A 14,399-nucleotide genomic window follows, 5' to 3' on the forward strand; every position below is an offset into this window, starting at 1 on the left:
ACACATTTTAAAATCTATGGCTGGGCCAAAAGTGATTTAAGTTTAAAAATAATGCTAGGCATGAACAAGGTAGGAGAGATGGGGCGTTGGTGAAAGCGTACAAGCAATTTTGATGTGTTGTTGGGCTTGGCCTCATGTAAACCGCTCCGAGTCCCTTGGGGAGATGGTGGCGAGGTATAAAGTTTTTATTATTATTATTATTATTATTACTACTACTACTTCCAGAAATCCTAGCCAGTTTACCAGCTGTTAGGATTTCCGGGAGTTGAAGGCCAAAAAACATCTGGAGACCCCAGGTTGAGAACCACTGTTTTAGTCATATCCAGAATGGACTACTTCCATGCACTCTACAGGGGTCTGCCTTTGAAGATGGCTCGGAAACTGCAGTTAGTGCAAAGATCAGCAGCCAGACTACTAACTGGGGTTACCTATAGGGAGCATACTATGCCCCTATTAAAGCAGCTCAACTGGCTGATAACTATCCAAAAAGAGTTTTACTTCCAAAGGCATTAGTCAGTATATTATAGGAACCAAGTATTATAAGTAAGGTTATCTGTGTATGTATGTATGTATGTATGTATGTATGTATATATATGTGTGTGTATATATATATATATAAATGCTCTATGCATAATGAGTACCTTAAAAACAAAAGAACCAATTATCAAAATCACACTAAATTTGGCAACAAAACGTCTCACAATACAAGGAGTGATATTGATATTGCTTATTGTGTATTTTTATTTTTGAGTTTTATTTTATTTTAACTGTTTTGTATTGATTATTTGTTTTTGCCTTCGTTTATTGATGTGTTGTGGGCTTGGCCTCATGTAAGCCACACCGAGTCCCTTGGGGAGATGGTAGTGAGGTACAAATAAAGTTTTATTATTTTATTATTTTAAATTTCCTACTTGACAGATGCAACTGTCTTTCGGGCTGCAATAGGTCAACAGTAAGCTAGACTATTAATGGTCGGGAGCTCATTCCAACCCGGGCTGGCTTCGAACTCATGACCTCTTGGTCAGTAGTGATTTAATGCAGCTGGCTACTAACTAGCTGTGCCACAGTCCTTTCATTGGGCTTTTTTATTTTGTTCCTTGTTCACAAATAAAATTGTGTGAAGCCACATTGGTTCCACAACAGAGCTTAAAGCTGTAACTTGACCTGCTGTTGCAAGTGTCACTCTGAACTAGTTTTAGTACCTTTTCCCTTGAATGTAGGACTGGCTGGGACCCAAACAATCCTGATTTCTTTGCTGTGTTTTATTTACTGAGAGAGGAAAATACCCTGTTGCATTTGTGGCAATGTTTCTCCACTGAATACAATATAGGCTGCATCTGGGATCTTAATTTAGAGGAAATGCAAATGGCTTCTTTGTTATCATTTGTTGGATGTCATATTTGTTGCTATTCTGGTTTCTTTGTCAGTCTGATGAAGGTATCGGATGTTCATGTTATTATTTTTTTGAGAACTCATAAATATGTTTATTGTGACAGGTAGTATCATTCGAAATGTTTTTCTTACGCATTTATGTACCTGTCCTGCAAATTGAGGCTCTATTTCGTTTTCAGAATGGTACTGTTATGGTTACTTTGCTGAGACCTCATAATATCCATTACTTCCTTACTGATATATTTGCATGTTTCTACAGAAACCAAAGCCTAAGCCACGGCCATCTATCACCAAGACGACATGGGAGAGCAGTTATTTCGGGGTGCCTTTGACCACTGTAGTGACACCAGAGAAACCAATTCCCATTTTCATTGAGAGATGTATCGACTACATTGAAACAACAGGTAAGATTTGTTTGTATCAAGAAGTTGCCATTGAACACTGATCTTGGGTAAAATCAGTTTGGTTAGCTATTATCAGTTCTGAAAACAGAGCCATTCATAAAAGGGTTTGACTCCATTTGGCAAGAGGACTAAAGATAGATAATATGTTATTTAGTAGATAAAATATTTTTACAGTTGGCCTTGTTTTGACAGAGTAACATGCATACTTTGGTTCAAAAATGATATCTTGGTTCTATATTTTATCTTATTTTGGCAAAGATGACCAATCTGTCAGTGAATGTCTTAGAAAAATGTGTTTTTGCTGTCTCTGGTGTATTGTTTTTCTAAAAACCAAATCACTTTTGCATATACACAACTTCAAGACTCAATAATTCTGGGGCTGACCATTTTGTAAATACCGTATATACTCAAGTATAAGCTGACACGAATATAAGTCAAGGCACCTAATTTTACCACAAAAAAACTGGTAATTGATTTGAGTATAAGCCGAGGGTGGGAAATGCAGCAGCTACTGGTAAATTTCAAAATAAAAATAGATACCAATAAAATTACATTAATTGATGCATCAGTAGGTTTAATGTTTTTGAATATTTACATAAAACTGTAATTTCAGATAAAACTGTCCAATTGCAATTAAACCATTATTCTAACCGTCTTCAATGTAAATGTGCTTACATATCCTTCCAATAATAATAAAGAGTAAAATAATGGAAATGTAATAACAGTAATAATATAGTATGATAATAAATGTAATAATAATAAATTTAGTAAAATAATAAATGTAATAACAATAACAACAATAAAGTAAAATAATAAATATAATAATAACAGAGTAAAATACATGTAATAAGAGTAGTAGAGTAAAATAATAAATATAATAATAATAAATAGAGTAAAAATACATGTAATAAGAATAGTAGAGAAAAATAATAAATGTAATAATAATAATAAATAGAGTAAAATAATAAAATGTAATAATAACAACAATAAAGTAAAATAATAAATGTAATAATAAAGAGTTAAATAATAAATGTAATAGTAATAGAGTAAAATACATGTAATAAAAGTAGTAGAGTAAAATAATAAATGTAATAATAATGACAGAGTGAAAAATACATGTAATAAGAGTAGTAGAGTAAAATAATGAATGTAATAATAATAATAATAGAGTAAAATAATAAATGTACTAATAATAATAGAGTAAAAAATAAATGTAATAATCACAACAATAAAGTAAAATAATGAATGTAATAATAAAGAGTAAAATAATAAATATAATAATAATAGAGTAAAAATACATGTATTAAGAGTAGTAGAGTAAAATAATAAATGTAATAATAATAATAAATAGAGTAAAATAATAAATGTAATAAGAGTAGTAGAATAAAATAATAAATGTAGTAGTAGTAATAATAATAATAATAATAATAAATAGAGTAAAAAATACATGTAATAATAATAACAACTACAACAGAGTAAAATAATAAATAACTAAGACTCAAGTAGAAGCAGAGGGGGGCTTTTTCAGGCTAAAAAAGGGGCTGAAAAATTCAGCTTATACTTGAGTATATACGGTATGTCTTTGTCATCTTATTTTCTCCACTGACTTTAAAAATCAGGATAAAGAGTTTATTATAGAAACAGAATTCGAAAAGTACGCCTGCTGAGTTTTGTAGGTGTCTAAATGAATGCCGTCGAAACTTGACCAGCCTGTAGATAATGTAGGTGTTTGCCTCGTGCATCACAAGTGTGCCTGCCTTTTGCTGACTCTTCCAACCAGGATCTTGTGAGATCAGAAAGATGAATCCACATTACATGGAAAGCTGCTTCCTTCTGCTGCTTTTAGCAACAACACTAACATATTCAGACAGTCATGTATAAATAGCTGCGACAACAAGGGGGCTTTTTTGTGTGTCTGTGTTCCTTCATTCTGTTTCCCAACCAGGAGAATGAAACACCTTCTGAATGCTTTCATATTCTCCTGATTTCCTGGTCCTTTTCCCCCATGACTCTGTAGAAACCGACGTATCTTTTGACAAGTTGACAGGTTGTATTATCAAGACCTCAGCCACAGGCAGAGAAAAGTTAAAGCAGAGTGAGGCAGACAAAACTATTCTGAATTCTTCGGCATTGCGTCTTATATTTGTGGAAGCCAGCTTCGGATTTCTAGGCAACCGTCTTGCATTAGGCTGAATAAATATTTCAAATTCCTGAGTGTCAGCAAAACATTTGATGGCATGCAAGCTGAACACCTTTTAGTCTGTTTTGCTTGGGCACAATACTGAATGCTTGCACTAAGAGAACTTTAATCACTTCCTGTTGTTAGGACCGTGTTTTTGAAATCTTAAAAGTACTCTTACATCTTTCTGATTAGACTTAAAAGTGCATTGAGAGCTCTGGCCCCATATTGTAATGTGAACCAGCTGTAACTCGACTACCCAAGAACTAAAATCATGGTGTTTGTCAAAAGACCCAAGCTTCACCTCTTGAGTTAAGATGGAAGCCAAATCAAGCAGGTTCCATGCTTCCAATATCTGGGGATAGTCCTCCATTCCTCCAGCAGCAGAAAAGCCTATGGAGACCATATGGCGGAGGTTGCACAAACGAGCTCCTCTGCTATACAAAAATATCACAGGTCAAGAGGAGGACACTACATACCCACCTCAGAGTTTAAGATCTTCTGGGGAGGCCCTGCTCTCGGCCTGCCTCTGTCTCAAACACGCTTGGTGGGGACAAGGGACAGGGCCTTCTTGGTGGCGGCCCCTCGCCTGTGAAACTCACTTCCCAGGGAAGTTAGGACATCTTCATCCCTCCCTCATCCATCGGAAGAGCTGCAAGACTGAGAACAAGCCACAAGAGTCAAGAAAAGTGTTCTTGCCATACATCAAATGAACCACTGGCCGCATAGGGAAGCTGATGAGGAAACACAACATACAAACTATCTACAGACCCACCAAGAAAATCCAACAAATGCTACGTTCAGCAAAGGACAAGAGGGATCCTCTCACTTCTGCAGGAGTCTAACGTGTACCATGCAGCTGTGGACAAGTCTACAGAGGGACCACCAAACGCAGTATTGCCCAAACACGAATCAAGGAACATGAAAGGCACTGCAGACTGATTGAACCAGAAAAGTCACCATAGCAGAGCACCTGATGAACCAACCTGGACACAGCATATTATTTGAGAACACAGAAATGCTGGACCACTCTCACAACCACCATGCCAGGCTACACAGAGAAGCCATTGAAATCCACAAGCATGTGGACAATTTCAACAGAAAGGAGGAAACCATGAAAATGAACAAAATCTGGCTACCAGTATTAAAAAACTCAAAAATTACAACAGCAAAACAACAGAGAGGAAACAAACAAGGACATCTAATCAACAGGCACAGTCAGGCTATTATATGCTAATCAAGGTGGTCAGTTGAAACATTCACACCTAGCTCTAGCAGACAAGAGTCCTTTGTCCCACCCTGGTCATTCCACAGATATAGATGCAGGCGAAACATCAGGAGAGAATGCCTCTAGACCATGGCCATATAGCCCGAAAAAACCTACAACAACCCAGTGATTCCGGCCATGAAAGCCTTCGACAATACATTATCAATTGTCCTTTAACCTGATTGTCCAAAGGCCTGGTCCCACAACCACGTTTTAACCTTTTTTCTAAAGGTGAGGAAGGATGCCAATGACCTAATTTCCCCGGGGAGCAAATGCCACAGGCGGGGGGCCACCACCGAGAAGGCCCTGTCCCTCGTTCCCACCAAGCGTGTTTGAAACAAAGAGCAGGGCCTCTCCAGAAGACCTTAAGCTCCGAGGTGGGACGTAGAAGGAGATACGTTTGGACAGGTACGCTGGACCGGAGCCGTAAACGACTTGCAGTTCCTCAAGTCTCTCCTGACATAAAAAAAGTCTTCCATCTTAAAACGTAAGATTTGCAACAGGAAATGTATGGTATAAGTGGATTAGAATGGAGAGCTTGAGTTCCGCCAGGCAGCTCTCCCCACAGGTCATTGATGAGCTACTGACACAGCCCTAAACTTCTTGGAAGAGAGATAGCATGGTGCTTTCAGTAGTGCTTAAACCTTTGCACTTTTAATCACGACTCCTGCAGACAAAAACCGAATCGTTACTTTCCAGCAGTGGCTTCGTCCTAGTTTGAAATCTGGCCTCGCCCAAGTCGTAGTCTTTCAAACTTTGCTTCTCATCAACTCACCTCTTTGCTGCATCCATAATTGATATAATGTGCCTAACTCTGGAAGTTCAAACAGAATATGGATTCTTTTTATCCCTTGCAGCAACAGTAGGTGAAATTGGGTAACATCTGTGGACTGTTTTAATATTTAATTATTAGCCAGGTTGATCTTGAAGCCTTAAAAGAAATCCTTGCAGAATGTGGGTCCCTATAGGATAAATGTTCGGTGAACCTTGGGGCGAAAAACTGCAGAGCAGACTTATAAGTGACAGATCTGATCTCTTATTTACATCAGAAATAAGAATGTCAGGTTGGCTGTTACGTGGCCTCAAAGAAGGCACTTAACCTTCTAGCTGAGTCCCCACTTCCTCCTTATAAGGAGGGATGTTGGCTGTGGTTTGGTGTTGTGGTATGAGTGGTATTTGCTTGTGGCTTTTTGTGATTACTTGTTGAAACCGTTCCTTCCCCCCGTGGTTGGCGGGCGGCTGTGTTAACCCACCCGCTTACAAACAAGGTTGCTGATAGCCCTGATCATTATGAATAACCCCGACCTCTTACGGAAATGAAATATCAGTTGGCACTCTGATTAGCGCAGGAGTTGAACGTGTTGACATATGTATATGTGCACAAGCGACAATTTATAGAACTGTCACTGCCAAGAGATAAAGAGCATATTTGTTATTAGAAAGTAGGCATTTCCCAGCAAACTAGAGTTGCGGGTAAATGACTGTGATCGATTGAGTTGTGTGCATCATACGTAATTATATTGTTTCAGCTCAAGTTGTTTTCTGCTGCAGAAGGAAGGTCGGGCCAATTCTGAGTTATGGACCCATTATGACTTTGCAAAGTCATGTATAGGTCGGTGTTGCAATCCAAGACACTTTTGCATGAGGATTATTAACAGTAAAGGAGAGCTTCTTTACTACTAGAAATACTGTTAAAGTTGGGGTTGCTGTAAGTTTTTTGGGCTGTATGGTCATGTTCCAGAAGCATTCTCTCCTGACCTTTCGCCTGCTTCTATGGCAGGCGTCCTCAGAGCTTTACAGTATCATAAGCTGCTGACAGGTCTATGAAGACAGCTCCTGTGATCTGCTGCCTTTCAAAGCCATCTTCTATGTGCTGAGTCAGGTTCAGCACTTGCGATGTGCAGCTTTTGCCTTTCCTGAAGCCAGCTTGCTGTGAGATCAGACATGGGTCTATTTTTTCCATAATTCTATGCAAAATAAGTCTCTCCAGAACTTTGTAGAGGTGGCACAACAGGAAGATTGGTCTATAGCTTTTGGATCATTACGATCTTTGCCTGGCTTCAAGATGGCGATGATTCTTGCTTTCCTCCAGATTTTGGGGATCTGACAGGATGCAGTGCAGTTGTTCATCTGCTCCAGCGGCCACAACTTTGCTTTTGGAGCAAAGTTCTTGATTTGTTTGTTTATTTATTTACTTACTTAATTTCTATACCGCTTTTCTCAGCCCTTAGGCCGTAGATCATCCAGGCCAGCTGCTTTGCCATTTTTACATTTATTGAGATAAATAAAATAAATAAATCTTCAGAGGTTGTGAGGTCTGTTGGAAACTAGGAAAATGCGGTTTATGTGGGTGGGAGGAAGAAGTCTTACCTGTTGGAGGTAGGTGTGAATGTTTCAATTGGCCACCTTGATTAGCATTTAATGGCCTAGCAGTTTTCAAGGTCTGGCTTCTTACTGCCTGGGGGAATCCTTCATTGAGAGGGGATTAGCTGTCCCTGATTGTTTCTTGTCTAAAGTTCCTCTGTTTTATGAATGTTGTTCCTTATTTACTGCTATAATTTTAGAGTTTTTTTTAATACTGGGAGCCAGATTTTGTTTGTTTTCATTATTTCTTCCTTTCTGTTGAAATTGTCCACATGGCTTCTTGTGGATTTCAATGGCTTTTCTGTGTAGCTTGACATGGTGGTTGTTGGAGTGGTCTAGCATTTCTGCATTCTTAAATCATATGCTGTGTCCAGGCTGGTTCATCAGGTGCTCTGCTATGTCTGATTTCAATGGCTTCTCTGTGTAGTCTGACATGGTCATTGTTGGCGTGGTCCAGCATTTCTGTGTTCTCATATACTATGCTGTGTCCAGGTTGGTTCATCAGGTGCTCTGCTATGGCTGACTTCTCTGGTTAAAGTAGTCTGCAGTGCCTTTCAGGTTCCTTGATTCGTGTCTGGGCAATGCTGCTGCGTTTGGTATTCCCTCTGTAAACTTGTCCACAGTTGCATGGTATACTGTAGACTCCTGCAGAAGTGAGAGGATCCCTCTTGTCCTTTGCTGAACGTAGCAGTTGTTGGATTTTCTTGGTGGGTCTGTAGATTGTTTGTAGATGGTGTTTTCTCAACAGCTTCCCTATGCAGTCAGTGGTTCCCTTGATGTCTGGCAAGAACACTTTTCCTCTGGGTAAATCTTTGTCTTCACTCTTGTAGTTTGTTCTCGGTCTTGCAGCTCTTCTGATGTCTGAGGTGGAGTCTCCATTGTCCTGTAGAGCCCAGTTTAGGTGGTTCAGTTCGTCTTGGAGGAGGTGCAGTTCGCAGATTCTTTTTGCATGGTCTGCCAGGGCTTTAATGGTGCTTCTTTTTTTATTTGGATGATGCTTGGAGTATTTATGTAGATATCTTTCCGTGTATGTAAACTGTAAACTGTGTGACCCAATTGTTGATTGGGTTTGCAGATGACTACTTGATGTCTGGCAAGAACATTTTTCTTATGGGTGGATCTTTGTCTTGACTCTCGTGGCTTGTTCTCGGTCTTGCAGCTCTTCTGATGCCTGTGGTGGAGTCTCAATTGGCCTGTAGAGCCCAGTTTAGGTGGTTCCATTAATCTTGGAGGAGGTGCGGTTCGTAGATTCTTTTTGCATGGTCTGCCAGGGCTTTAATTGTGCTTCTTTTTTTATTTGGGTGATGCTTGGAGTTTTTATATAGATATCTATCCGTGTATGTAAACTGTAAACGGTGTGACCCAATTGTTGATCTGGTTTGCAGATGACTACGACATCTAGAAATGGCAATTTCCCTTCGTTTTATTTTTCCATGGTGAATTGGATGTTTGGGTGGATGCTGTTAAGGTGGTCCAGGGACTTGTTAAGTTCTTCTTCTCTGTGGCTCCAAATGGTGAATATGTCAACCACATATCTGAACCATCTAGTGGTTAAAGTTTGCCAAGCTCTGTCCCAGACATGAGCTTTTGGATCCTTAATGCTTTCCTCCCAGGAGACATTGGCATTATGCCTCCCACCTGCTTAGTCCTAGAACATTGGTCTTTTGGGAGAAGAGAAAATTGAGATGTAGCTCATCAGCAAAGAGCTCGGGGCAAGGGATTTTTCAGCAGTGGGTTACTCCCTGGCCTCTGTCTGCCCTTTTGGCACCAGGAGGCCCATTAAATCACCCTACAGAAATGGAGGGGGAAGACTGTCTCCATTGATTTCTGTGAGAAGAATTAGAGAATCTGCAACCTCCAAATAGAAGGTGGAGATCTAAAGCCCAGTCCCAACGTACTCTCTCAGCAGTTCTCCCCGATTAAGCCTTTTAACGCGGAGCCTCTACCAATCAGTTTATTTAGGGACCAAGAAAATTGAAAGTGAATTTTGATTTGAAGGAAAATTGTTTGACTACTTCCTGAGGTTCGGTGATATCAAGCAGAGTGTGATTTTGTGCATCTATATTTACTTTTTTGTTTTCAAGACTTAAGTAAGAAATTCCCCGAGGATCCAAAATTAGCTGGGAGGAAAACACCACAAAGAGAACGTGGCTGATCTATGCAATGTGTGGAAGTTCTGTATTCTGCTTTGGGTAAATTTAAAAACAAGTAATGCATACTGAGCACTCTGTGGGGTATTTTGTCCTGTCACCTGTCTGTGTTACAGTAACTTGGGTCATTGGTCCCTCTACCTACGTCCTTTCGGTGTTGTCTGACAGAGTCTTTAAAAGTCTGAACCACAGAGAAGTACTTTCCTGCCTAGGGCAACTTACCATATATACTCAAGTATAAACTGACCCAAATATAAGTTGAAGCACCTAATTTTGCCACAAAAAACTGGGAAAACGTATTGCCTCGAGTATAAGCTGAGGATGGGAAATGCAGCAGCTACTGGTACATTTCACAATAAAAATACATAGCAATAAAATTACATTAATTGAGGCATCGGTAGGTTAAATGTTTTTGAATATTTACTGTATTACAAAGACCTCAAACTGCAAAGACCTCGAACTGCAAAGGCTCTGGCATAAACCAGTACAGGCGGTCCCAGTGGTCATTGGCACCCTGGGTGCCATGCCAAAAGATCTCAGGCAGCATTTGGAAACAATAAACATTGACAAAATCACAATCTGTCAACTGCAGAAGGCCACCTGACTTGGATCTGCACGCATCATTCGAAAATACACCACACAGTCCTAAACTCTTGGGAAGTGTTCAACTTGTGATTTTGTGATACGAAATCCAGCATAGAGATCTCGTTGGCTGTGACATACTGTGCTTTTGTGTCAATAATAATAATAATAATAATAATAACTGCAAAGGCTCTGGCATAAACCAGTACAGGCGGTCCCAGTGGTCATTGGCACCCTGGGTGCCATGCCAAAAGATCTCAGGCGGCATTTGGAAACAATAAACATTGACAAAATCACAATCTGTCAACTGCAGAAGGCCACCTGACTTGGATCTGCACGCATCATTCGAAAATACACCACACAGTCCTAAACTCTTGGGAAGTGTTCAACTTGTGATTTTGTGATACGAAATCCAGCATAGAGATCTCGTTGGCTGTGACATACTGTGCTTTTGTGTCAATAATAATAATAATAATAATAATAATAACTGCAAAGGCTCTGGCATAAACCAGTACAGGCGGTCCTAGTGGTCATTGGCACCCTGGGTGCCATGCCAAAAGATCTCAGGCGGCATTTGGAAACAATAAACATTGACAAAATCACAATCTGTCAACTGCAGAAGGCCACCTGACTTGGATCTGCACGCATCATTCGAAAATACACCACACAGTCCTAAACTCTTGGGAAGTGTTCAACTTGTGATTTTGTGATACGAAATCCAGCATAGAGATCTCGTTGGCTGTGACATACTGTGCTTTTGTGTCAATAATAATAATAATAATAATAATAACTGCAAAGGCTCTGGCATAAACCAGTACAGGCGGTCCCAGTGGTCATTGGCACCCTGGGTGCCATGCCAAAAGATCTCAGGCGGCATTTGGAAACAATAAACATTGACAAAATCACAATCTGTCAACTGCAGAAGGCCACCTGACTTGGATCTGCACGCATCATTCGAAAATACACCACACAGTCCTAAACTCTTGGGAAGTGTTCAACTTGTGATTTTGTGATACGAAATCCAGCATAGAGATCTCGTTGGCTGTGACATACTGTGCTTTTGTGTCAATAATAATAATAATAATAATAATAACTGCAAAGGCTCTGGCATAAACCAGTACAGGCGGTCCCAGTGGTCATTGGCACCCTGGGTGCCATGCCAAAAGATCTCAGGCGGCATTTGGAAACAATAAACATTGACAAAATCACAATCTGTCAACTGCAGAAGGCCACCTGACTTGGATCTGCACGCATCATTCGAAAATACACCACACAGTCCTAAACTCTTGGGAAGTGTTCAACTTGTGATTTTGTGATACGAAATCCAGCATAGAGATCTCGTTGGCTGTGACATACTGTGCTTTTGTGTCAATAATAATAATAATAATAATAATAATAACTGCAAAGGCTCTGGCATAAACCAGTACAGGCGGTCCTAGTGGTCATTGGCACCCTGGGTGCCATGCCAAAAGATCTCAGGCGGCATTTGGAAACAATAAACATTGACAAAATCACAATCTGTCAACTGCAGAAGGCCACCTGACTTGGATCTGCACGCATCATTCGAAAATACACCACACAGTCCTAAACTCTTGGGAAGTGTTCAACTTGTGATTTTGTGATACGAAATCCAGCATAGAGATCTCGTTGGCTGTGACATACTGTGCTTTTGTGTCAATAATAATAATAATAATAATAATAACTGCAAAGGCTCTGGCATAAACCAGTACAGGCGGTCCCAGTGGTCATTGGCACCCTGGGTGCCATGCCAAAAGATCTCAGGCGGCATTTGGAAACAATAAACATTGACAAAATCACAATCTGTCAACTGCAGAAGGCCACCTGACTTGGATCTGCACGCATCATTCGAAAATACACCACACAGTCCTAAACTCTTGGGAAGTGTTCAACTTGTGATTTTGTGATACGAAATCCAGCATAGAGATCTCGTTGGCTGTGACATACTGTGCTTTTGTGTCAATAATAATAATAATAATAATAATAGTATTGCAACCAGTGGCCTCCAGGCTCCACTCCCCGGCTTGTCCCCGTTATAAGCTGAAGGAGGCTTTTTCAGCTCAAAAAGTGGCTGGAAAACTTGGCTTATCTTTGAGTATATATGGTAACCAATGGGATTTTCTATAACCAAGTGGATACCTACCAATGCACTGTAGCCTCTTTCCCAACTGTACAGCCATCCCCAGGCAAATGAATCATTTTCCTTAATTTAATAAATTTTGGCATCTCTGGTCTTGTTCCAAGGATATGCTAAATGTAGCAAGAATTGGCTCTGTTATTTCCAGTCAGGATTTAAAACTAATCTGCATCCACCCCCATCTTGTAAATGAATAAAATGGTTCGGAGCAATATTGCAGATTGTTAGTGTTTCCTCAATGCAGGCTGGTAATAAAGAGTGAATTAAGCAGGCTCCTGGCTCCATTAAGCACTACTTAATGTGATAGCCATTATCCAACATGATCAGCTTGGCTGGGTTAAACAAAGGAAACGGGAAGGTGTATTTCAAGGCAGACTCCCCTTTGAGTTTTCATGGCTTCCATCTACTGCTGTCTTGAAAAACATTGCAAAGCCTCTATCTATCTATCTATCTATCTATCTATCTATCATGTCAGGAGCAATCAGACATTTGTATTACATTTTAAAGAAAACAAACAAACAAGCAAGCAGACAAAACACAAAGTTTGCAAGCTTGATAATTGATTAAATGTCCTTTGACCAGTATCTGGCCACTTGGAATGCCTCTGGTGTTGCCGCAAGAAGGTTCTCCATTGTGCATGTAGCAGGGCCCAGGTTGCATTGCAGCAGGTGGTCAGCGGTTTGCTCTTCTCCGCACTCGCATGTCGTGGACTCCACTTTGTGGCCCCATTTCTTCAGGTTGGCTCTGCATCTCGTGGTGCCAGAGCGCAGTCTGTTCAGCGCCTTCCAAGTTGCCCAGTTTTCTGTGTGCCCAGAGGGGAGTCTCTCATTTGGTATCAGCCATTGATTGAGGCTCTGGGTTTGAGCCTGCCACTTTTGGACTCTCGCTTGCTGAGGTGTTCCAGCGAGTGTCTCTGTAGATCTTAGGAAACTATTTCGTGATTTAAGTCATTGATGTACTGGCTGATACACAAACAAGGGATGAGCTGGAGATGTCACTGCCTTGGTCCTTTCACTATTGGCTGCCACTTCCTGGCGGATGTCAGGTGGTGCAATACCGGCTAGACAGTGTAGTTTCTCCAGTGGTGTAGGGCGCAGACACCCCGTGATAATGCAGCAAGTCTCATTAAGAGCCACATCCACTATTTTAATGTGGTGAGATGTGTTCCACACTGGGCATGCATACTCAGCAGCAGAGTAGCATAGCACAAGGGCAGATGTCTTCACTGTGTCTGGTTGTGATCCCCAGGTTGTGCCAGTCAGCTTTCGTATGATATTGTTTCTAGCACCCACTTTTTGCTTGATATTCAGGCAGTGCTTCTTGTAGGTCAGAGCACGGTCCAGAGTGACTTCCAGGTATTTGGGTGTGCTGCAATGCTCCAGTGGGATTCCTTCCTAGGTAATCCTCAGAGCTCGGGATGCTTGTCTGTTCTTAAGGTGGACAGCACATGTCTGTGTTTTAGATGGATTAGGGATCAGCTGGTTTTCCCTGTAATAGGCAGTAAGGGCACCTAGAGCAGTGGTTCTCAAACTGGAGTCCCCAGATATTTGGGAGTTGAAGGCCAAAAATATCCTAACAGCTGGTAAACTGGCAAGGATTTCTAGGAGTTGTAGGCCAAAAACATCTGGGGACCCCAGGTTGAGAACCACTGACCTAGAGCTTCAGATAGATTCTGTTCAACCATCTCAAAGCTCCCTGGTTGAGTGGTGATGGCACGATCATCAGCATAGATGAAACTCTCTGTCCCTTCTGGCAGTGGCTGGTCATTTGTGTAAATGTTGAACATGGATGGGGCAAGCACGCTCCCCAGAGGCAGGCCGTTCTTCTGTTTCCGCCATCTGCTTCTCTGGCCCTGGAACTCAACAAAAAAGCTCCTGTTTTGTAGCAGGTTTCCTATGAGGCGGGT

At 40.8% G+C, this 14,399-nt stretch overlaps 1 protein-coding gene across 1 annotated transcript in view; it reads left to right on the forward strand.

Moving 5' to 3' along the window:
- The window catches only part of LOC132781683 (rho GTPase-activating protein 35), a 128,301-nt gene that overhangs the window by 73,687 nt on the left and 40,215 nt on the right, over nt 1-14,399 (forward strand). The window contains exon 3 of the mRNA XM_060786066.2: nt 1,652-1,796. Coding sequence (XP_060642049.1) covers nt 1,652-1,796 — 145 coding nt within the window. The remainder of the gene's footprint in view (nt 1-1,651; nt 1,797-14,399) is intronic.

This window comes from Anolis sagrei, chromosome Y (genome assembly GCF_037176765.1).
Source record: "Anolis sagrei isolate rAnoSag1 chromosome Y, rAnoSag1.mat, whole genome shotgun sequence".
In the NCBI taxonomy this organism is placed as follows: Eukaryota; Metazoa; Chordata; class Lepidosauria; order Squamata; family Dactyloidae; genus Anolis; species Anolis sagrei.